Source organism: Leucopleurus acutus, assembly GCF_964270905.1.
Source record: "Leucopleurus acutus genome assembly, chromosome: 7".
Taxonomy (NCBI): Eukaryota; Metazoa; Chordata; class Mammalia; order Artiodactyla; family Delphinidae; genus Leucopleurus; species Leucopleurus acutus.
The window spans coordinates 48,699,428-48,723,255 of record NC_139150.1 but is presented as its reverse complement, the minus strand read 5'-3'; the positions used below and the strand labels follow the sequence as shown (position 1 = coordinate 48,723,255).

At 40.4% G+C, this 23,828-nt stretch overlaps 1 protein-coding gene across 21 annotated transcripts in view; it reads right to left on the bottom strand.

The window, feature by feature from the left end:
* The window catches only part of TRPM3 (transient receptor potential cation channel subfamily M member 3), a gene marked incomplete at its 5' end in the record, with an annotated part of 803,286 nt that overhangs the window by 92,224 nt on the left and 687,234 nt on the right, over positions 1–23,828 (bottom strand). For 17 of the 21 annotated variants that reach the window (XM_082843093.1, XM_082843094.1, XM_082843098.1 and 14 more), the window contains 2 exons: positions 3,468–3,602; positions 5,002–5,102. In XM_082843093.1, the coding sequence (XP_082699219.1) occupies positions 3,468–3,602; positions 5,002–5,102 (236 nt within the window). The remainder of the gene's footprint in view (positions 1–3,467; positions 3,603–5,001; positions 5,103–23,828) is intronic. The other 4 variants (XM_082843100.1, XM_082843103.1, XM_082843106.1 and 1 more) reach the window with 1 other exon arrangement.

The window sequence follows — 23,828 nt, the reverse complement described above, 5'->3', positions numbered from 1 at the left end:
ATTAAAGCTCTGATCTCATAGTAACTTGCAAGTATACAATATAGTACTGTTAACTACAGTCACAATGCTGTATATTAGATCCCTGAAACATATTCATCTTATAACTGAAAGTTTGTATCCTTTGGCCAACATCTCCCCATTTCCCCCACCCCTCAGCCCCAATTTTTTTGAGGAACCTCCATATTGTTTCCTATATTTTGTTCCCTTGTCTAATATTAGTTAACTGTATATGCATGAGTTTATTGCTGGGCTCTTGATTCTGTTCCATTGGTCTATGTGTCTGTTTTTATGCTGATACCGTACTATTTCGATTACTGTATCTTTGTGATATAGTTTGAAATCAAGAAGTGTGATGTCTCCACCTTTGTTCTTCTTTCTCATGATTTCTTTGGCTATTCAGGGTCTTTGGTGTTTCAGTGCAAATTTTAGAAATGTTTTTTTCTATTTCTGTGAAAAATGCCACCAGAATTGCATTGAATCTATATAGATGGTTTTGGGTAGCATGAACATTTTAACAATATTAACACTTCCAGTTCATGAACATGAGATATCTTTCCATTTATTTGTGCCTTCTTCAATTTCTTTTATCAATGTCATAGTTTTTGATATATAGATCTTTCACTTCTTTGGTTAAGTTTATTCCTAAGTATTTTATTGTTTTTGGTGCTGTTGTAAATGGAACTGTTTTATTTCTTTTTCAGATAGTTCATTGTTAGCATACATAAATGCAATTCATTTTTGTATGCTGCTCCTGTATACTGAAACTTACTGAATTTATTAGTTCTAATAGATTTTTTGGTGGAGTCTTTAGGATTTTCTGTATACAAGATGCTGTTATCAGCAAACAGAGACAATTTTCTTTCTTCCTTTTCAATTTGGATAAAAAATTTTTATTGCTTTTTCTCCTTTTATTTTGGCCTAATTTCTCTGGCTACGACTTCCAGTACTATGTTGAATAGGAGTGGTAAGAGTGGGCACAATTTTCTTGTTCCTGATCTCAGAAGGAAAGCTTTCAATCTGTCACCATTGAGTATGACGTTAGCTATGGGTTTGTCATATATGGCCTTTATTACATTGAGGTGTGTTACTTTTATACTCAATTTGTTGAGAGTTTTTACCATGAAAGGATGTTGAATTTTGTCAAATATATTTTCTGCATCCACTGAGATGATCATGATTTTTGTCTTTCATTCTACTAATGTGATGAATCACATTTATTAATTTGTATATGCTGAACCATCCTTGCATCTAGGAAGACTCCCACTTGATCATGGTATACCATCTTTTTAATGTGCTTCAATTTGGTTTGCTAGTATTTTGTTGAGAATTTTTGCATCTATATTCATCAGGAATATTGACCTGTAGTTTTCTTTTCTTGCAGTGTCCTTATCTGGCTTTGCTATTATGGTAATTCTGGCCTCCTAAAATAAGTTTGGGAACATTCCTTCCTCTTCAATTTTTTTTGAAGAATTGGAAAAGAATTGGAGTTAATTCTTTAAATGTTTGGTAGAATTCACCTGTGAAGCCATCTGGTCCTGGGCTTTTCTTTGTTGGGAGGTTTTTGATTCCTGATTCAATCTCCTTACTTGCTATTGGTCCACATGCAGCCTTGGCTGATGGAGTGTACTCATGTAGCTGCAGGGTCTTGCAGTTCTAGGGTCTTGCATTTCCACAGCCGTGGCAGTGTGTGTCAGGCCAGCAGTGTACAGGTGCACAGCCAGAGGTGCTAGCTTTCAGAGTGTGCACAGCAGTGGAGGTCAGCCATGGGGGTCTAGGCTGGGTTCTTGCAATCGTGTAGCCACAGAGGCCTGGGCTGGCTGCTGGTGTGGACCCCAGGCGCCAGCAGGGGTGAGGGGAGAGGGAGTGGTGAGGGGCTTGGGTGACTGGTGTCTATGAATGCAAGTATCTGTAGAGCAAAAGCCAGTGAAATCTGCAGGGCTCTGTGGCAGCTGTGCTGGCTATTGGTTTCTTCACTGGTGAAAAATGCCGGGGTCCTCTGCAGAGCAGGTCCCTGGGAACCGTGGTTACTCAGCCTTCAGCCTGGCTCATACTGTGTTGCTAGCTATCACAGTACGTCTCAGCTTTGCAGGTCTCTGGGCGGGGTGAAACCGAAGTGTGTCCTTTGTGCAGTGCCCTGAAAGGCTCACTGGCTCTCTTTTCCAGTGAGGGGAACTATTTCTAGCTGAGGAGCTTCCTCTTGGCACAGAGCTGTGCTGGCCTCAGGGGACAGGGTGATACAGACACAATGAAGCTGTTCTTCCTCTCCTTTTTGTGTGGTTATTTTCAGATATTTTTTGTTCCACTGTTTTGCTGAAGTTTCTTAATTGAACTCCTGAGCTCTCCTAGAGCTGTCTTTGTCTGTGGATAGCTGTCTAATTGTTGATCTTTGTCGGGGGGGGGGGGGGGGGGGGCGGGGGCGGGGGCGGGGATAGAGGCTGGGTCTACCACTCTGCCATTCTGGCCTATTATTACTGAAAGTCTTAGTATGCGGAACTAAGAAAAATCTGCAAAGAAAACAGAAACGTGGGGTCATTCCGCTAACTTGTTTTCTACTTCCAGCAGTGGGAATGTTACAGAGCCAGGGTGGCACCAGCTAATACCTATCACTGGCTGGGGACAGGCCAACAAGCTCCATCTCATTAGTGCTGTGGGTGGTGGGACAAAGAGGCACTGTGACAAAAGAGGGGAAAACAGTTTCTGAGAAAGAAGCTTTGGTTCAGTACTGCCTTCTTTCTTTACTTAGAAATTTTGTTATCTTGAATAAGCCAATTCTCTTCTTGGCCTCAGTTTCCTCATCTGTAAAATGGGGGAAAACAATATCTACTCTTTAAACTTCATTGTATTTTAGTGAGTATCAGCTCAGAGCTGATGTACTTAACTCACTGGATACTCTCAACAACTTCATAAAGAGTAGGTTTTCTTTTGATTACTTCTTGGTATCCCTAGTGAATGAATTAACAAATCATTATAAAACAAAACAAAACAAATCTTTCTGGGTAACTCCAAACAAGAGGTTTTTACATTTTATCCTATTATAGGGGAATGAATGAACTTCATAGCTCTGAGGATAACAAGATGGTGCAGGATAGTTAATCAGCCTCCTTTGATGCTTGGAGTTAAATCAATCCTCCTCTGCTGATTGCCTCAAACACCCTCTGGGCTTACAGAATAAAGTGTGTTCTAATTTCCAGAGCCGTATGCTTTTGTGTAAGAACCTGAGAACATTACCTTTTGGTGATCACGTAACTTTCTGCTTCTTAGATGCTGACAACTGAGCAGTTAAAACAAGTGGATTCTTGGTGACTTGGTGTTTGTTGTCTATACAGGTCTAAGGGAGCATTTGTGGAAAATGATCCATGCATTTGGAGGGGAGGGCAGGGACTCACAGACGTGTGGGGGGCAGGAGAAGGTAAAACAAACACACACAAAAAGTAGAGAAAATAAAATGTGCCTTAGCTTGGTCCTACCGTATTGTACAATTCCTCTAGTCTGGAGATGGTGAGAAAACGGTGCATGCTTACTCCATTCTCTATGAGTAATTTCACAAAATCCACTCTGTCCAGAACTAGGGCATCCAACATGGCTTGCTCCAGAGACCCCACCTGCAAATCAAGTCAGAGTTAGTCTGACCCAGGGTCTAAGGATGTAGTTCTCTGGCATTCTCCTGAATGGTTTAGAAATGGATGCCTTTGACATCTGGTAAACCTTCAGCACCCCCAGGAACATGCTAGCAAGAGTTTCCCAAACCCACTTCTGGGACAGTCACACTCTCTCCTATGTTTTGGGGCTTGTCTTTGCAAACAGAACACAAGGATCTCTAGTTCCAAAAGCTAATTCTTCCTTGAATCTCTTTTTTTGTTCTAGATTCTGAGAAGGTGCAAGGGTTTACAAGGCTTTCCCTCTTCCAACTCTCTGACCAAACTTCTACAAAACCAGTGAAGTGCCAAAGTGAGTACTTTACTGTCTTCACTGTCATCTTCCTTAGGCTCTAAATTGGACTCCTGGCTGACCTGAGAGGAGGGATCCTAGTAAACAGACCAGAAAGAAGGCTGCTCTTTTTTTTTTTTTAGTTAAGTGATACTACCTTGTCTCCACCTCGCCCATTTCTACACAGAAGCCCAGTAACTATTTAGGTCATTTGGTCTGTTTACTAGGGTTTTATTTAACTTCTTTCACAAAAATTTCCCAGTGTCCAGATTTCTTGACAAATCTTTCCACACTAGCAATTCATTTGCACTAAATGAAGCCAGGGTTTCAATCCTAGGCAGAAGCTCTCTGGGGCAGAGGAAGGGTTAAAAAAGACCTGTACATGAAGGTGTTGCCCTGCAGTGATTCCAGGCACAGAAATCAAATCCCAGACTGTTGGCTGCCTCCTGGGCATACAAGCATACACCACCCAATGGCCAATTTTCCAAGTTTTTATTTTTGGTAGAGCCAGTTGACGGAAACAAACCAAGAACAGTTATATAAAGCTTTCGTTGACTCTGTAGTGTTCTTGGGTTCAGGGAGGACCTGTGCTCAGCCTCCAGGACCAGATGGCACTGGCACGTGGAAGCCTGCTAATTCTGTATCCTAAGGTGCGACCCAGCCCCACACCAGCATGGGGTGCCGCCACATGGCAGCAGAAACCTCCGGGACAACCAGAAACAAACTGCTAACTCTGCTCCTTACTTAGTTTTAATGAACACAATTTTGTCTTATATATATTTTTTCAGGCATATAAAAGAAATGGCATTAGTTGCAGCTAAACATAGCTATCAAAGGCCACTCAGAGAGATGGAAATGTTTGGAACATTTGGAGCTGTGCTTTGTCATATCTTCCACCAGATGACAGTGTTTTCCTAAATATAAGAAAGGAAGCTGAGAATGAGGACAGCTACAAAGGAACATTTCCACCCTAAAGAAAAAGCAGCGGTTTCCTGAGACGCTCTCAGAGATTCCTTAAACAAATACCCTTGCCCAAGCAAGTGGGCTTTTCAGGGGTGACAACATATACTCTACCGGCCACTGTTGCCCATAAATAAAGATCTGGCTGCGGGCGATGTCGACTCTGTTCCAGGCTAAAGCTAAGCTCAGTTGGTCTGGGGCCGAGGCATTGGCTCCTGTGTGTAGATAAGTAGGAGAGAAGAATGAGAGAGAGAAAACAGCACTCAGTTATTATACCAAGAAGACCCACTCCATCGCTCTCCCATCCACCCCCTCTTCCTGGAGAGCAGACTTGGCTGTACAGCAGGGGTTCTCATACTTGGCCCTACTGCCATTTTGAGCAGGATAATTACCATGTCCTATATATTGTAGAATATTTAGCAGCATCTCAGGACCCAGTAGATGCCAACAGCACCTCTCCCACCAAGCCATGACAACCAAAAATATCTCCAGACATTGCCAAACGCCCCCAGGAGTGAAGGGAGACAATATTAACCCAACTGCTGCTCTACAGCTTTGCTAGTCAAGGTGTGGTTCACAGGGCAGCAGCGGCAGCATCACCTGGGCACTTATTAGAAAGGCAGAATCCCAGGCCCCACCCCAGACCTACTAAATTAGAATCTGTATTGCAACAAGATCCCAGGTGATTCCTATACATGTTGAAGTTTGAGAAGCCTGCTCTACAACACATTTTGTTTCTGCTGGCCAATCACTGGTTTCAAGGCATCATTTGAATTATATATTGCATGGTGATGGTGCCCTTGTCAAGAAAGTGAGCCAGCTTTAACACTCTATTGAAAAAGAGTTAAGAAGATCTTTTAAGACAAAGGCAAACAAGTGGCTGAGGTTTACTTTGATTTGTGAGTAGAAACCACTGAACAATTTTTCTGTTTCCCATTATTCTCCAGACTCTGTCACTAGATCTGCACTGTCTACGTGTGGCTATTTAAATCTAAACTAATTAAAATTAAATTAAAACTTTAATTCCTCACTCACAGTAGCCACATTTCAAGTGCTCAATAGTCACATGTGGCTGGTGGCCTTTGAATTGGACAGTGCAAGTACAGAACAGTTCCATCATCACAGAGATGGTTTACTGGGACAGAGCTGGTCTAAATCAATGTATCCTGTCCATAAATGCAACCTGCCAAGCAGTGGGATGTGAGATTGAGAATGAAGAGAAAAATGGGCTACAGTCAGAGGATCTGAGTCTGCCGTTTCACTGCTGTGTGGCACTGGACCTCTCTAAGCCACTGTTTTATCATCTGTAAAATGGGGACAATAAAAGTTATCCTGTTGGGCTTCCCTGGTGGCGCAGTGGTTGAGAGTCCGCCTGCCAATGCAGGGGACAGGGCTTCGTGCCCTGGTCCGGGAGGATCCCACATGCCATGGAGCGGCTGGGCCCGTGAGCCATGGCCGCTGATCCTGCGCGTCCGGAGCCTGTGCTCTGCAACGGGAGAGGCCACAACAGTGAGAGGCCCGCGTACCACAAAAAAAAAAATAATAATAATAAAGTTATCCTGTTTACCCAGCTGAGATGTGAGACTGAAATGGGATTATGTAAATGAACTCACACGTGAACAGGGTTATTTCAATTCATCAATATCTTGGTGCACTGAGCAAGACACATCCCTAAATATTTGCCAGACTTCATGCTGCTGGATGTCCCACCTCCAGGGGAGCAGGATAAAGAGATGACACTCTTTCCTGCATCAGATGTTTTCGAATGGCAAAGTATTAGGCACATCCACATGTTATCATATGTAATGTCCCAAATAATCCTGGGAATCTGGTCTTACTGTCTCCATTTGACAGATGATACTGAGGTCCAGAGAGGTTAAAGATCAAACAGCTACTAACAGAGGGTAAACAGAATAAGCATTCATTATGCCAGAGGTGAGATTCAGACTCAGTGAGTTTTCCCTTCATTTTGTCCCTGCTGATTCCGATGTTTGTGAAGGAAGGAGGGATGGAAAATGCTGATGCTGCCCATTCCTCTGGGTTCTTCATCAGTGGAAGCCCAAAGCAAGGAGCTGGGGATATGGCTGCTGTATCAGTGATTCCCAATCTCTGCTGTACATTAGAATCACCTGGGAAGGTTTTACAATATCCCTGTGCCCTGGTTGCACCTCAAACCAATGGTATCAAGGTGCCTTGGGTGGCAAGCCAGGTGCAGATAGTGTTTAAGATCTCCAGGTGTTTTCAATGTGCAGCAGAGTTTGGGGACCACTGTGCCACATGTTTCTTTCCTCTGCTTACCCTTACCTCTTCTCTCTGGGCTTTGAGATAATGATGTGAAGAATTAGGTAAGTGAAGTGTTCTCTAGATGACCCCTTCTCAAATTTGAGCATGCATACGAATAATCTGGAGAGCTTTTTAAAACACAGATTCTTGGGCCCCACCTCCAAAGATTCTGATTAAGTACGTCTGGGGTGGGACCTGAGTCTCTGTATTTCTAACAAGCTCCCAGGCGATGCTGAGGCTGATGATCTAGGGCCACCCTTTGAATAACAAGGCCCTAGAGAGCTGCAGTGCTATGTTCCCTTCATAGGTCAAAGGGTCAAAGAGCATTTCTATTCTGGTGTCCAGATATTGATGGGTTCAGTATAAATCACATACTTGTAGTAAATTAATTAGGAATTAAATTAATTGGAATGATAAATATTAATTCAGTTTACATAGGGATTTTTCCATTAAGAAAAGTATTTCTTGTCTCCTCAGATAACAGCAGGGACTGCAAGCTCATACCAGGGTAACTGACATGCATAAGTGATAAATAGGAATGTGTCAGAACGTACTGTCAACATTTTGAAGGAGAATGAAAAGTGAAGGCTCAATGGAGTTGCATTTGGAAAGGTAGCACTTTATGCTAACTTCCAGCTAAGGAAGCTTAGCTGCCCTATTGGTCCTTGCTGACCTGCTGTGATGGTTTAATCGTTCCCTTGCCATTTGTATGCCACAAATTTGTATGTCACCCAAGTCAACAGTAGCCACACAAATCTGAACAAGAACACATAGCAGAAAGCAGTCATTGAGGTCAACGTGAGCTGCATGAATGTAATCAGGTAAGTGTCAAATGAAAGCATGAAACTGATGAGTCTTGACTTTTCAAAATATATCACTCAAGATTGGTGCTGGGTGACAGTTTGAATCACTGGTTCTCAGCTAGGGTAACCAACCATTCTAGTTTGCCTGGTATAGTCACAGTGTTAGCACTGAAATTTCTGAATCCTGGGAGACCCCTCAGTCCTGCACAAACCTGGATGGCTGGTCACCCTATGTCTCAACTGTGGATGAACACTGAAATTTCCTGGAGAGTTTAAAATGTACTCATGCCTGGGATGTATCCTCAGAGATTCTGATTTAACTGGTCCTGAGCACTGCAGTTTTAAAAGTTTCTTAACAGCTTTTAAGAACTAGAGGTTCTTAACAGCTTTTAAGAACTAGAGGTTCTTAACGTCATTTACACGTTAGAATTGTGAAGACAACGTTAAGAACCTCGAGTCTAGATATTATATGGTCATTCATTCACTCATTTATTTATTTATGTATCAATTCAAAGATATTGACCTTATGCCTTCTCATACGGCAGGCACTATGCCAGTATGAAGACCAAGGTGAATAAGACAAAATCCTTTGTCTTTTGAGAGCTTACATTCTAGAGAAGGAGAGAGGTCTGTAATTAAATACACTATTTCATGCAATCATTCATTTATCTGCTCAATAGATATTTACTGAATATCTTTGGTGCCAGGAACCGTTTTAGCACTGAATGTCTGGTGGTGAACAAGATATCTAAGGTCACTCTTTTCACATAGCTTACTACTTACTTCTAGTGGAGGAGTGGCACTCAGAAAATAAATGAATAAATGAATTAATAAACAGTGTGTGTAAATGCTATGAAAAAGCAGAACGTTCAGAACGTGTAAGTGCTATGAAGGAGCAGTGTCATTCCCAGGATATATGGGACCTGTGTCTATATAAAGAATTTGAGTCATTCCAAATCAAAGTGGCAGCAACATTCTGGCAACCCATTTCATATGATCCCAGGACAAAAGTATTGTGCCAGTCAGCTGGAGTGATCTGCTGGCCAGGCTGCCCTCCTGAAACCAAGGCTGGACATGGAGCCATTGGATAACCTCATAGCACAAGTCTGGGAGTACTTTGGGGCATCTGGTTGATCCTGTATGGGAAACAGAAGTTTCAAAAATGTCCTGAAGTATTGAAATGGGTCTGGGGTCTATGCAGGTCGTGGTGTCAGCTCAGTCCCTGCCCTCCCCACCGTATGGTACTACAGCCCTAGCTGGTGCGGGATCCCTGGTGGCCATGGAGAAGGCCCTTGAAAGCACAAGTCTAAGGATGGTACTGATAATGATCAGGGTGGTGGAGCTGCTCTGTTAAAATGAGTGAAGAGGAGACCCGCCCAAGAGTAACACTTGAACCGAGACCTAAATGATTAGAAAAAGCCATCATGTGAAGAATTGGGGGGAAAACATTTTGGGAAGAGGAAACATCAAGTGCAAAGGTCCTGACATAGAAATGAAAACAAGTAGGTATAAGACATTAAAATATGGTTTTATTATTTCCTCTTTCTGCAGGTAATCTTCCCTGCATAAGTAATGGCCACAGCTGGTTTTAAGGGATTAGTTCACTAGACAAATGAGAGGAAGAAAAGTGTTCTAGCAAAGGGAATCATGTATGCAAAGATTGGGGAGTTAAATAACTCAGTGAATTTGGAAAATTCATGGGAAGACATTGAAGATTCAATGCTTGGGGTATAGTGTGAGTTAGAAGCAGAGAGAGATGAAGCTAGAATAGAAAAACATAAATAATGTGGAGGAGTTTTGTTTTATCCTGAAGTCATGGAGAAACCACTGGAGGACTCTGTCTCAGAAACAACGCAGTCAGATCTATGACTTAGGAAAATCACTAGAGCAGTGTGAAGGATGGATTGGAAGAGCAGTGGACTGGGGAAGCAGTTAGGAAAGTTTTGCAGCATTCTAGGAAAGGGATAATGAGAACCTGAAGAAGCAGCTTTGATGGAGGGATATTTAGAAAGCAAAATTGATAGGCTTGGGTAAGATTTAAAGTGGGGAGCAAGAGAGAAAGAGAAGTCAAACGTGATCCCCTGTCTCCAGCTTGGGAACCCAACTGAGATTGGCAATGCAAGATAAAACAAACATTTGGGGGCAGAAAAATTTCATTCTTTAAGATGTTGAGCTTAAATGCCTGTGGTATGTCCAGGTGGGAATGACCAGAGGCCACTAGATATTGAGGTCTGCGGCAGGGGAGGGGTCAGGCCTGGAGATACAGATTTGGGAAACATTAGCATGAAGGTGACAAGAAGAAGACAGCAGAAGATGGGTAACTGAAAAACCAATACTTAAAAAGTATGAAAGTAAAGCAAATGTTTAGAAAGAAAGCACACACACACACACAAACAGAGAGATAGGAAGAGAACTGGAGATCATGGTGTCCTAAACTATGGAAAGAGAGGTTCTCAAGAAAGAGGGGACGGGCATTAGGGCAAATTCTGCAAAGAGAGCAAGTGAAAAGATTGGTCTTCCTTCTTCACAACTCTTCTCATTACTGAGCACTAGCTTATGCATCTATTAGTTTATTACTTATTTCCTTCACCAGAATGTAAACTGCAAGAGGTCAGGGACTGAGTCTTCTTTATTCACTGTTGTATTCTTAGAGTCCAAAACAGTGCTTGGCACATAATAGGTGTTTAATAACTATTTTTTGAATGAATAAATGAACCCAAAAGTGTGCACTGGATTTGGCAATTAAGAAGTCCTTGATGAAATCAGTGTGTGCACTGTCAGCAGAGTACGGGAATGGAAGCATGTCTCCGCATGTCTCCTAACTCTTCCCTCAAGGAAATTATGATCTAATAAGAATGGAGGTGGAATGGAATAAAAGGAGAGATATGACAAGTATACAAATCTCTGTATCAAAGAACAAAGTGGTAAGTTCTGTAAAAGCTATACAAATAAGTCTAGAGTACTTCTTGTCAGTTAAGTCAGAGCAACTTTAAGGAGGAAGTAGAATTTTCTGAGAGATGGGGAAGGATGAGGGAGACTTGAACAAACGGAGTTTGTGGTAGGCTGAGTGATGCCCCCATCTCTCAAAGATGTCAACGTCCTGATCCTGGGAACCAGTGAAGCTGTTACTTTATATGGCAGAAAAATTTTGTTGCTGTAATTAAGATTTTGAAATGGGGAGATTGTCCTGGATTATCTGATGGGCCTTATGCAATGCAATCACAAGAGTCCTTAGAAGAGGAACATAGGGGGATCATAGCAGTAGGACATGTGAAAATGAAAGCAACAGAGTGGATTGATGCAAGGTAAGAGCCACAGTCACGGAATGTAGGCAGCCTCTGGAAGCTGAAAATGGCAAGGACATGATTCTCCTCTGAAGCCTCTAGAAGGAATATAACCCTGCTAACACCTTAATTTTAGACTTCTGGCCTCCAGAATTACGAGTACATTTTTGTTATTTTAAGCCACTAAGTTTGTGGTAATTTGTTATGGTACCAATTCTCAAACTTTAATGTGCATATGATTTACCTGGGGATCTTGTTTAAATGGTGATTCTGATTCAGTTGGTCTGGGGTGGGCTCCTAATTATGTCTCTCTAGACAGCAAGCATTAATTAGTTTTCTATTGCAATCATGATAAAATTAGTGCATGGACCCTTTCTCCCTTTCCTTTCCTCCACCATTCAGTTTTAGAATATAAGATTGTATTTTTAGTGTTTTACTCTGTGCTGTCAAATACGCTTATATTTCTTTTACTAATACTTGAATTGTGTCTTAAATTATGTTCCTTAGGCAAAAGGCATAGATATAATAATGGGCAAAAAGCCTACCAACTTTACCTTCACCCTTTTTCCTCCTGTTTTTTTTTTTGTTATGTAAATGAAAGTAACATTTACATTCTGTTCTGTTACTCAAATTCCCATTTTTATTTTTAGTCTTAGTTCTATTAGATTCTAGTATCAATGCTCACAATTAGTGATTTTACCAACCAAGCATCTCTTGGTTGGTAGCTTGAATTCTCCAATAGTTTTTTTTAAGAGGAACTTAAGGGAACAATACTGCCAGGGTTCTAGACTGTTTTAAACTGTTTTGTTTTGCTTTTTCAGTAGTCATTGTAGTTGAATGACATTGGTTCAATATAAAATCTATTCCTCTATGGACTCCTGGCATTGAATGTTACTGTAAGAAGGTCTGAGGCCAGCTTGATTTTCACCTCATAAAAGACTTGATTACTTTTCCTGGTGGCCCAAAGTATCTTTTATTTTTCTTTGATGTTCAGTAACTTTACTAGGATTTTAAGTGTGGGTGTTGAGGATTCTGAATCCATTTTTTTCCTAGCATAACGCGGCCCTTTCAATATCCAGGTCAAAGTTTTAAAAATTTTGAATAAAAAAATTCTTAAATTATATTTTTAAATTAAGTAATTATATTTCAAAATATTTGTTCTGATCCGTTATTTTGGTTGTCTTCTTTGGAGTCACCAAGTATGTTTATGTTGGATCTCTTTTCTATCTTCTATAAATATTTTCCTCATTTCTATTCTTTGTGTCCTGCACTGGGGTTTTCACAATGTGTATTTGATCTTGTACCATTTTCCATTTCTTCTGCAATTCTGTGATAATTTTATTTTTTTCCCCCTTTACTTTATTCCTGAGTGCTATTCACATGTTATCTCCTCTTGCTGCCTCACCTACTCTTACCTGTATTTTGGTATTCCAACTCTGAAGTATTTCTTCATAGATAAGTGCTTCATTGAGATTTAAGTTTTTTAAAGTTCATGGTAAAGTATTTACTCATAATGTTCATCTGTTCCCTGGAAACATTTTTATAGAGTATTAGTCTTCTGTGAATACATTTTGCTCTTTTGTTATTTTTTTCTTAGAATAAATCTTATGCTAATTCCTTTTTTATTATTTATCATTCAGTGAGTTGGGTTATAATGGGCCCAGGGTAGCATTCCAGGCCAGTTATTACTCACAGCTGGAAGGTTTTCTTCCCAGCTACCATGAAGGAAAACTCTCTCCTGCAAACATGGCTTATCTGAATAATTCTGTATGTGGCTCACCTCCTCTACTTATATGTACTAAGTCAGGAACAAGAGGGTCTCCTGCCACCATCCAACTCCCTCTTGTTCTTGCACATGCTGTTCCTGACAAAGGAGAGAACTTTGTACCTTAGGGTGTTCCTCACATCTAGGAATTACATTTTTGTTGGTGCTTTCTGAGGACTGTCACTGCTGGTTTCTCTCTCCTCAGCTTTCACCCTTTCCTCCTACAAATGTCCCACATATACAAATATTTTGGAATTTTTCCTAGTTTACCAAAAATGGAGTTTGTTTGCTGTTGTCTTCCTTTTTCATTATTGATTTTTGAAGCTTTCTAGGAAGATAATGATAAATTTATGTTGGCAGGTCTATACTGGAAGTCCTGAAGGATTTTGTAGGTAGAAGAGTGTTTTGATCAGATCTTTGCACTAGTAGTATTCCTCTAACTGAAGCATAGAAGATGGATAGGAATATGTTCAACAAGAAGCAGGAAGATCCCTTAAGAGGCCATTGCAATAATTCAGATCAAAAGTCCTGAAGGCCTAACGATGCTGACTGAGCAAGGAGGGAAAAGAAGGGATAGACATAAAGGAAATTATGGTGGTAAAAATGTCCAGAATTAACAAGGATTTGCTCGAACAAAGGGAGGAAGAACTTGATGAAGGCTCTGAACCTCGATAGCCAAAAGGATGGCTGTTACATGAACATAAATGGTAGAAATTAGCTTTTTGGGCAAAGAATTTATTTTCATTTATTTATATTTATTTTTATGATAATTAATTTGATTGAATTTGACTACCTAGGGAGCAGGGAGGGAAGCTAGGGTTGGAGGTGAGTCTGGAGGTTATTCATGCACATGTGCTGTTTAAAGTTATGGTACTTTTAAAGTTTGACAGAGGCAGAGTGAAGAAGTAAGAGGGTTTAATGAAAGAAACAAAGGACTAGTCAGAAAGGCAGAATATTCAGTATCTCTGACACCAATGAAAAATAAAAATAACTACCATCATATATACAATTACACGCCAGGCATTTTATATGTATTATCTCATTTAACGCTCACAAAGATCTGTACAGTGAATATCTTTATCCCCAGTTTGCAGATCAGAAAACGGAGGCTCAAAAATTTTGTGAATAGAATATGTAGCTAAGCTTTTTGAGATTTTCAGAACTATAGTACTTACTTTTTAAGGAATTAAGAGGGCTCCTGGAAGTTGTAAAAAAAATGAGAAAGCAGAAAATGGCTATCTTCCCCATATAAAGAACTTTAGAAAACATCTTGTCAACATGTAGCTTCATGTCATGAAATGAACATATTTCCAACAAAATTGGAGTAGGGGCAGAACTGTGTTAGTATTTGTCCACTCTTTCTTACCTTGATTTTGAAGGATCTCTACTCACTAAATGTTATTCATAGTACTTACTACTAAAATCATTTTTAATTTATTTTTTAAAATAGATTTTCTTACTTTGGGGGATCAGAAACAAGATGACCTTGTTATATTTATGATATGACAGTGAAAAAAGCTTTTTAAAGTATACTCAGATTCTATTTTATTCAAATTTTTATCCCTAGTCCAAAACACTTTGTGAGCCCCTCTTATGGGTCAAGAACTGTTGGTTGAACTAAACTGAACACAATGTATTAACCCTCAAAAATTCCATCCCTCTTTCTTTAGGACATACCATATAAACCACCCGAGAAAATGAAGACATGATGCTGCTCAGCCTTTGGAATAATTTTGAATCTGTCAATGTCAGTATGAGCAGAAAACAAAACACTGTGTAACATGTTTTAAGATTTATTATAAGTCCTGTGTTAACAGTTTGTGTGTCTGCTGCTCTGATTTTGAAACACATATGTATATAGATAGAGAAGTTGGCATAAATTTTGTTAAATAAAGCAACTATAAAGTTAAAAAAAAAGAAAAGAAAATAGAGGCTCAGAGAGGTGGATTAACTTGTAGAACTAGGCTTTAAATTGAGGCCTTCCCTCAAAATAGAAAAGAGTTGCAGTAAGAAGAGGATAAAGACGACATCAAGTCACTGAAAGCTGTGTGAATAAATTGGCTGGGATAGAATAAGGAATGTAAGAATCTGCAGAGTGAGTAAGTCAAGAATTTAGAGTGAGTGGAGGGTGAGGAATGCTGGTAGAGAGGCAGGCTACCTTTCAGAGTTTGATGGTTAAATGAGAAAAGTAGGATGCTTCCTTGAGGGTCCTGGTGGAGAGGAGCCAGGTCTTCTTAGGTGACAAGTACCTGGAGCGTGTTTATAGCAGAAGGGAAAAAGCCACTGGTGAGGGAGGCATTGAAAATGTAAGAGGAAAGAGCAAGTGCGTGATGGTTGAGTTCCTGGAGAATGGATGCCAGGGAGTAGTTGGTTTTAGCAAAGAGAGGTCTTCAGGGAGAGGAGGAAAAGCAATGAGGCTGAGTGAAGAAACATATTCATGAGAGGAAAAGAAGGGAGCTTAGATGAACCTAAATACTGTAAGTTAAGTAAGAGGGATACCATCTGCTGTGAGTGAGAGGAAGTGGGGACTTGAAGAGAAGGAAGGAACATGGAGAATGTGTCTGAGGCTGAGGCTTGAAGAATGAAGCAGTTTTGGAGCAGAGTTAGAGCCCACCTGAGGTAAGGCATCCCAAATATGTCATGGCACCAATGGGTACATGTTGCAGGCAATATTTATTTAGGGACTTGAGCATCACTATTAGGGAAAGTTATGTTTTGTTTTGTTTTTTATTACCCTGAGGGTCACTAAACACTTCAGTGGGTTGTAAACAGAGCTGTGGACTCTCTTTGGGAGAGTTTCCAAATAAAAATGTTGGGTGAGTCATTTGACCTGGATAGTTAAGCATGGATAGCTGATGGACTGGGTGGTGGTGGGAGAGGGCAGGAGGTACTGACCTTGCAAGGTCTTAGTAGTGTATTGATTCTGTGATATATAGGATGATGCCGCCCATCCCTATATTAATTGAGGAACATTTCTTCTTGCTGGGATCTTTGGGCCTTTCCTTGTCTTATCTAAAGAATCTTGTCTGGATTAAATATTCTTCCTGGGAATTCTATTCATTTCTATCAATTTACTTTACTGGTAAGTTTTGCAACTAAATGCAGTAAGTCAGTGAAAACCCATCCATCCATTCATTTAAAGACTTCAGATTCTCTACCTACATGAAAACCACAAAGGTGGAAGGAAAGTAGTTGAAAGGCCCTGCCATGTGACTTGGTTGCTAGGATACACCTTCAGTTATCTCTCAGAGTAGAGACATGACCTAGCCTTGTGAGCCTCTCTTAGGAATGCAGCTGCTATATTGAGAAAAAACAAATTAAAGGCTTGAAACACACACATATAAAGTATGTGAGGTCTGTGGATAATTATTCTTTGCTCTATTTTCTTGCCTTGAATGAAAACTATCTCCTCTTGGTAAAAAAAACTTCAGGTAGACTCCCAGGAGAAAGTTAAAAGGAATCAGGAAAAATTGGATTAACTTTAGCTGAAGAAATTTGGATTTGGCTTGTAAGAGAAAACCCAGACAGCTGAGTGAAAGAGCCCTTTGTGGGGAGATGGAGTTTTCTTTCTTGGTTTATCTTTAGTAAATAAGAAAGATAATAATAACTAATATTTCTTTCATGCTTAGCTTGTGCCAGGCACTGTTTCTAAGTGTTAATGTACTGAATTCTCACAACAAGCTCTGAGGTGCCATTATCCTCATTTTACAGATGAGGAAGCTGAGGCACAGAAACTTGTCCAAGGTGAGATGGCTAAGAGGTTCAGAGATGAGATTCAAGCTCAGGCAATCTGGTTTTAAGAGCTGAACTTTTCTTTTTTCTGATTCATAGAAATTTAGAACATCATACCTACAACAAAAAGGGAAGTAGGCAAACAAGTTTTTGCTTCCTTTATCACAAAACAACCCACATTGCATTAATGAAGTAAGCCAGAATATTCTCTAATGCCCTATGATTAGGTTCAAAATTGACAGTAAAATGTTACTTAAAATTCACATATCAGCTTCTTTAATTATTATTATTATTAGTCAAGCCATTTGGGCTTGAGGTTTTATTTATTTATTAAAAACATCTTCCCCCAGTTTTACTGAGATATAATTGACATAAAATGTTGTACTAGTCTTAGGTGTACAATATAAATTTTGTTAACATCTATCACTTCACAGTTACAAATTTTTTTCTTGTGATGAGAACGTTTAAGATCTATTCTATTAGCAACTTTCAGATATAAAATACAGCATTGTTAACTAAAGTCACCATGCTATACATTACCTCCCAAGAACTTACTTATAACTGGAAGTTTGTACCTTTTGACCACATTCACCCATTTCACCTACCCCCACCTCCAACTCCTTGCTGAAATTCTTGATGTCTTCATTTCACTGCCTCTAAGGGCTGACTTTAGAGAAGAGAGCTGGATCCCCAGCTGTTTTCATTTACTCAACAGATTTTTATTGAATTCCAATTCTCCATCAGCCTTTCTTTTAGGCCCTGGGGAAAACAAGGTTGAACCAAAGTTTCTACTCTCAAAGGGAAAAAAAAAAAAAAAATATATATATATATATATATATATATATAAAAAATAAATATAAATAAAATAAATATATATGTAATCTCCTGAGTCCTCCTTTGGATTCTATTATTGAGTCTCTTATTTTGCATAGAGTCCTTAGAAGACTACCTAAGAGTCATGCCAGTTTTTGAAGTGACCCAAAATGAATTCAGTGTTCTTCATTTCCTTTGGAACAGAAAAGATTGGTCCGAAATTGGGCTCCATCCACTCTACCCTACCAGCTCCATTCATTTCAATTATCCCACCTCTACTGCCACCCCTTCCTGATAGTCATAAATAGGAGTTCTCCATTTGAAAGTCTCATGCTGAAACGGAGCAGGACCCTATGGTCCTTTCCCCACCATGTCCACTGCCTGCCTTTCATCTGTAGAAAAACTTTAGTCAAAGAATAAATTTAATCAGAGAAGTGAGAAAATGCAGAAGCAAAGGAAAACAGTCAAACAGGACAAAATAATAAAAGTTTAGTCATTAAGGGACTTCCCTGGTGGCGCAGTGGTTAAGAATCCGCCTGCCAATGCAGGGGACACGGGTTCGAGCCCTGGTCTGGGAAGATCCCACATGCCGTGGAGCAACTAAGCCCATGTGCCACAACTACTAAGCCTGCACTCTAGAGCCCGTGAGCCACAAATACTGAGCCCGCATGCCACAACTACTGAAGCCCACGCGCCTAGAGCCCATGTTCTGCAACAGAGAAGCCACCGCAATGAGAAGCCTGCACACCGCCACAAAGAGTAGACACCGCTCGCCGCAACTAGAGAAAGCCCACGCACAGCAACAAAGACCCAAAGTAGCCAAAAGTAAATAAATAAATTTATTAAAAAAAAAAAAAGTTTAGTCATTAAGCAAAGTCAAGGACCTTTATTTTAGTTCCTCCTCAAGGGCTATAAATAATATTCTGAGTCATATCCTGTGAGCTGTTTTGTAGATACTGAAACCCCCACCAGGTGGAAGAAGTGAACTACATGATGACCAGACTGTAGCCATGACATAAGCTGCCACAATTCTGAGAACTGGGCTCAAAGAAATGGAAACAAACTGACCGGGAACTGAAGACTAACTTTACTGAAAACATCAAGATGACACTGATCAGACCACAGCATGACCAACTTCAAGAGGACTGGCAGAACTGACTGTGCTGTTTCTGCATGTGGCCCCCTCCCTCCGCCTATAAAAGCTCTTGCCCCCTGATTGTCAGTTGCAGGGAGTCCGCCTTTGGGCAGGATTCCACCCTCCCCCACAGTTGCTGGCCTCTGAAATAAAGCAAACTTTCCTTTCCACCAGCCTTGCCTCTTTATCGGCTTCAGAGGGACAAGCAGCCTGACCCCACTTTTGGTAACAATATTGTAAAAATGAATACTTACAGAACAGTGACTTAGATGATATTTTTGTAAAAGGATTCTCTTTTGCAAAAGGGCTTAGTCTTTCCTTAATTAGGAATGTACAAGTGTGTCTAAAGTATGATACAGTTCAAAAGATACAATTTACAAATACATTGTAAGGAAGGTACTGATTGGCTAAAATGTTGCACACCTGTACAGGCAAAAGAAACCCTGTTTGGACATTCTTATATCCTGTTTATTTGGAGGCTCTGATTTTCAGTCTTAATAAGATTTTTAAAAAGTATCTTCTTCTTACAGACTCACAGACTTGGAGAGCAAACTTGTGGTTGCCACAGGGGAAGGGCGGGGAGTACGGATGATAGTTTGGCATTGACACATACACACTGCTATATTTAAAATAGATAGCCAACAGGGACCTACTGTATAGCACAGGGAACGCTGCTCAATGTTCTGTGATAACCTAAATGGGAAAATAATTTGAAAAAGAAAAAAATATATATCTTCTTCTTGATTTTAAATTCCTCTGAAAAAATAATTGGCATACTATTTATTTTGGATTTCTCTAGGCTGTTTATTCAATATAATAGGCTTAGTATTCTGAACTGCAGAGGTGCATTTCAAATGCTGCCTCTATAATAAAACTTCCCCTGAACCCGCAGTCTCTTTCATTTGCACTTTTTTAGCATTTTGTTTACATTTTACATTGGGGTGTGTACTCTACCATATTTTAAGACTTTGAAGACTTCGCAGCACTTAAGATAATGCCTTATAGTAGGTGCCCCAGTGATTAGGCTGTTTATCCCTGATATTACCTGGGGGGCTTGGAAATGTTACTTATCCTCCCAAGACCGAGTGTCTTCATGTTAAACAAGGTCAACAATATCTCCCTCAAGGGATTGAGGATTAAATAGAATAACAAATGAAAAAATTGTTTTGTTAAAGCACTGTGCAAATATTTTGAGTGTCTTACATGTTCCTGACAATAAATTTACCAGGTCAATAATAATATTTTAATAATTTTATCAGGTTAATAATGCCATTGCCGTGTAGACACTCCTGGATGGAGAACAATTACCACACAGAATACCAACTGTATAGTGAAACAGTAATTCTCAGTAACTACTGAGAACAGTAATTCTCAGAATTAAGTACTGATGTCCCTAAATTATCAAGGGCTTATATATATGTCAGAGTTGCCAATGGGTGTTAGGAGTGGTTTTACAAAAAAGGATCTTCCAGTCTCCTCACTGGAGGATGAAGACCCCAGCCACCAGCATGCTGGGAACCAAGTGGAGGGCGAAGGGCTGGGGTCTCAGCATCCAATATCTATTAATTTATTTAGCACCCCCATTGTCAGTTCTATAGCCTAGCCCTCACCTTGCACCTGGTGTCTCCTGGTGCAGAGAATATGTTTTACCCTCTTCGGAGAATAAATCTTTGCTTTTTGATTGGAGAGGGTTTTGGAGTGTACAGGAGTCTAGGGGAGCGGATATGGCATTCTGGCTACTTCTTTAAAAAGGCTCTGTGTGCCCCACTTTTCTGGGCCTTTTGAGCATTTTGAAGTGTAAGTCAGCTTGGTATTAGCTTAGTATTCAGTTTTCTTTGGTGTCTTATTTTCCATTCTTACATTGGCTTTTCATCTTCCAGGCCTAGAAATGGCTTACACCACTTCTGATCACATCCCTTTGGCTGAAGCACAGTCACATGGTCCCAACCTCTCTCGAAGGAAGGCTAGGATATTTAATCTTCAGTGTGCAAGAAGAGAAATCAGTGTGGTGAACACAAAATATTGTTCTGCTCCAATGCTTTTAATAAATAACCAGGGCTTCCCTGGTGGCGCAGTGGTTGAGAGTCCGCCTGCCGATGCAGGGGACACGGGTTCGTGCCCCGGTCCGGGAAGATCCCACATGCCGCGGAGCAGCTGGGCCTGTGAGCCATGGCCGCTGAGCCTGCGCGTCCAAAGCCTGTGCTCCACAACGCGAGAGGCCACAACAGTGAGAGGCTCGCGTACCGCAAAAATAAATAAATACCCTTTACTCTTGTTTTAGAGGGATTCAGTGGAGACTAATAATAGTAGATCCACGTATTCAGTGGACCATATTTAACTAGGAATCTGTATTTTTTTTATACATCAAGGAAAGTTTAGCCACCATTTATTGTTCAGAACATGTAAAAAATGGGGGTAGTCCTTAATATCTGATCCTGGCCATAGAGGTTTAGGATGCAGAGCAAGTGTTCTGGACTCAAATAACTTGAGTTCATGTCCAGACTCCATCAATTTCTAGCTGTGTGACCTTGGCCAAGGCAGCCTGCTTGTGCCTCAGTTTCCTCAAGTGTAAAATGGCTAATACTGACAGTACCTGCCCTACTGTAGTAGTGTGAGAATTAAATTAGTTAATGCTTGTACTATAGTAAGTGCCATATTAGTTGTTATTGTTACATGTTTTACTATTGTTATCACTATTACTTTTGTTATTAATGTAAACTATTCATTTTGGAATCATGCTCTTACCAATCTGCATGGTTATGTAATTCAGAATATTCAATAAGTGATTTAACTAATGGCTGATTCATTGCTCTCAGGCAAGTCAAGGAAGAAAAGGTATAATTCTACAGCACTGCTGGGCAGTCGGCAGTGATGATGTCTTCACAAGCTGAGAGCTGCTCAGGAGCTTTGGGTTTGCAATTAGCTTAACATGCACATGGCTTTGTTTCCGTGCCAATCCTGATGCATGAGGGAGCTGCAGAGTGAAAGGTGTTTACCTTTTGTGTAACAAGAGGCCAAGGATGACGACATGTGCCTCCAGAACTGGCTGCATGATGCAGGGAAGGAGTAACAGACCCGGACATCTGCAGACCTGGATCCCAGTTCCCCTTTGTCTGAACATCAGCAGAGGCCTCTCCCTATCCTAGACCTTTACAGTTCTATCCAGCTTTGTAGTTCTACAATGAGACAATATTACGGACACGGTCATAATCTTGAAAATCTGCTACAAATGGCCTGCCACAGCTGCAGACCTGGGGGCCGATATTCACAGTTCTTGCAAGCATCTGAGCCTACTACACATTGTAACTTGTACTGCTGGTGATTATGGCCCTGGAGCAAAGAACATGGTACTCTCATCTTCTGATTAGAGACATAAGTCCAAGCCCCACTCTCTCACTTACTACCTACATCAAAGGAGCTGAAGAAATCACTCTCTCCTATGAGTTGGCACCAGAACTCTGCTTAGGAAGGAGACTGTCTTTGTTTGTAAAAATACCCTGCATACCATTGTAAAGCAATTATACTCCAATAAAGATGTTTAAAAAAAAAAAAATACCCTGCAAAGCTGCTTAGGGTAGATGAGCCCTTCAGGGCCAGGGCCAAAATGTCAGAGAACAGGGATGAAATGCTCTGTTTGAAGGACTTTGTGTTACTCTTAGAAGGGAGCATGAAGAAGAGAACAGTGGGAGAAGAGGGGGAGAAGACTGTGAGACAGTGTGACATAGGGGAAGTCAAGGGTGAAGGATCCATGGAAAGTCCCTGTGTGAAACAGCCAAAGGACGTCAACATTGGAGCTGCCTGCTGTGCATTATTGAGAACTTCTCTTCCATCCCTACCTACTTTTTTAGAAAAGTCTACTATGTCTGTTAAAAGCTTTGTGTAAGTGAATTTTGCTTTTTGTTTTGAAACTGTGGCAAGGCTGAGTTTTACATTTTGCCTTCTGTGATGAGAAACAGAAATAACACATGTGGAATCAGGAACCTGAAGGCAGGGGTGACCAAGAGAACTTACATCTTCCAGGAATTTGCAGAAATCCTGGGGAGGAATTTTCATTTCTGTGGATCACTGAGTTGAAAGGTTGGAGTCCACCTCAACGAACTTTCAAGGGGTAAGGAGGCCCAGTTTATGGCTAGGTTGTTTATATGACTTTGGCCAGTGACTGATGGGCTTGGGACTAAACTTCACTTCTTTCAATCAGTGGACATTTATTGAATGCTTAGTGTATGTCAAGCATTCTTCCTGGTATTGGGATACGAAGGCAAAGAAGACATAATACTTTTCTTCTGGAAACTTCCTAATTGGAAGGTGGGTGTTGTAATCAGGATGATCACTCTTCCCAGTTTAACCTGGACATTCTTGGTTCATTCTGCTTGTTCTGTCATAATTATCTATACCTCCCACTTTCATGCCCCAGAAGGCCCAGTTTGGAGATAAATAAACTGGCAACCATTCCACAGAGTTGTTATAAAGATTAGATGATAAAACTTATGCGAAAATGCTTTGTGAATTGTAAAACGTTACACAAATAAAAAGATTAAGAGATTTAAGTTCTTTTATTGCATTCTCCTATTAGAGACAAACAGAAATGTCCAAAATTGCTATCTACCATGGTCTCTATCATTGCTCTGAGATCTACTTGGATATGCAAGAAAATAAACTTGCCAGAAAATTAACTTCATTTTAAGGCAGCTTAGCATGTGCTCAATCATTTTCAAGATTAAATTTCTTTTGTGGTCTGTTCTGGTTATTTACATGTATGCTCAAGGGTGTTGTTTTTTCAAATTTATGTGTCCTTTCAAAATTAACATTTTATGATTCTGTTGGATTTTGGACATGGGGGACATCCTAATCCCCTAGGAATTTTTAAAGCCTGTTTTAGAAGGGGAAGAGTATCAACGCACTAAGTGTTCAGTATTTACCATGAAGAAGGCAGAGTGCCTGCCCTCAAAGAGCTTCCACTATAACCATCTCATGCATCCCTTTTAAACCAACCCACATGAGAAAGGTACAATTTCCCTTTTCACAGTTAAGGGAACTGAGGCATACAGAGGTTAAATAATGTGGTCAATTCTACAGCCAGCAAAGAACTAGGATATATATATATATATATATATATATATATATAT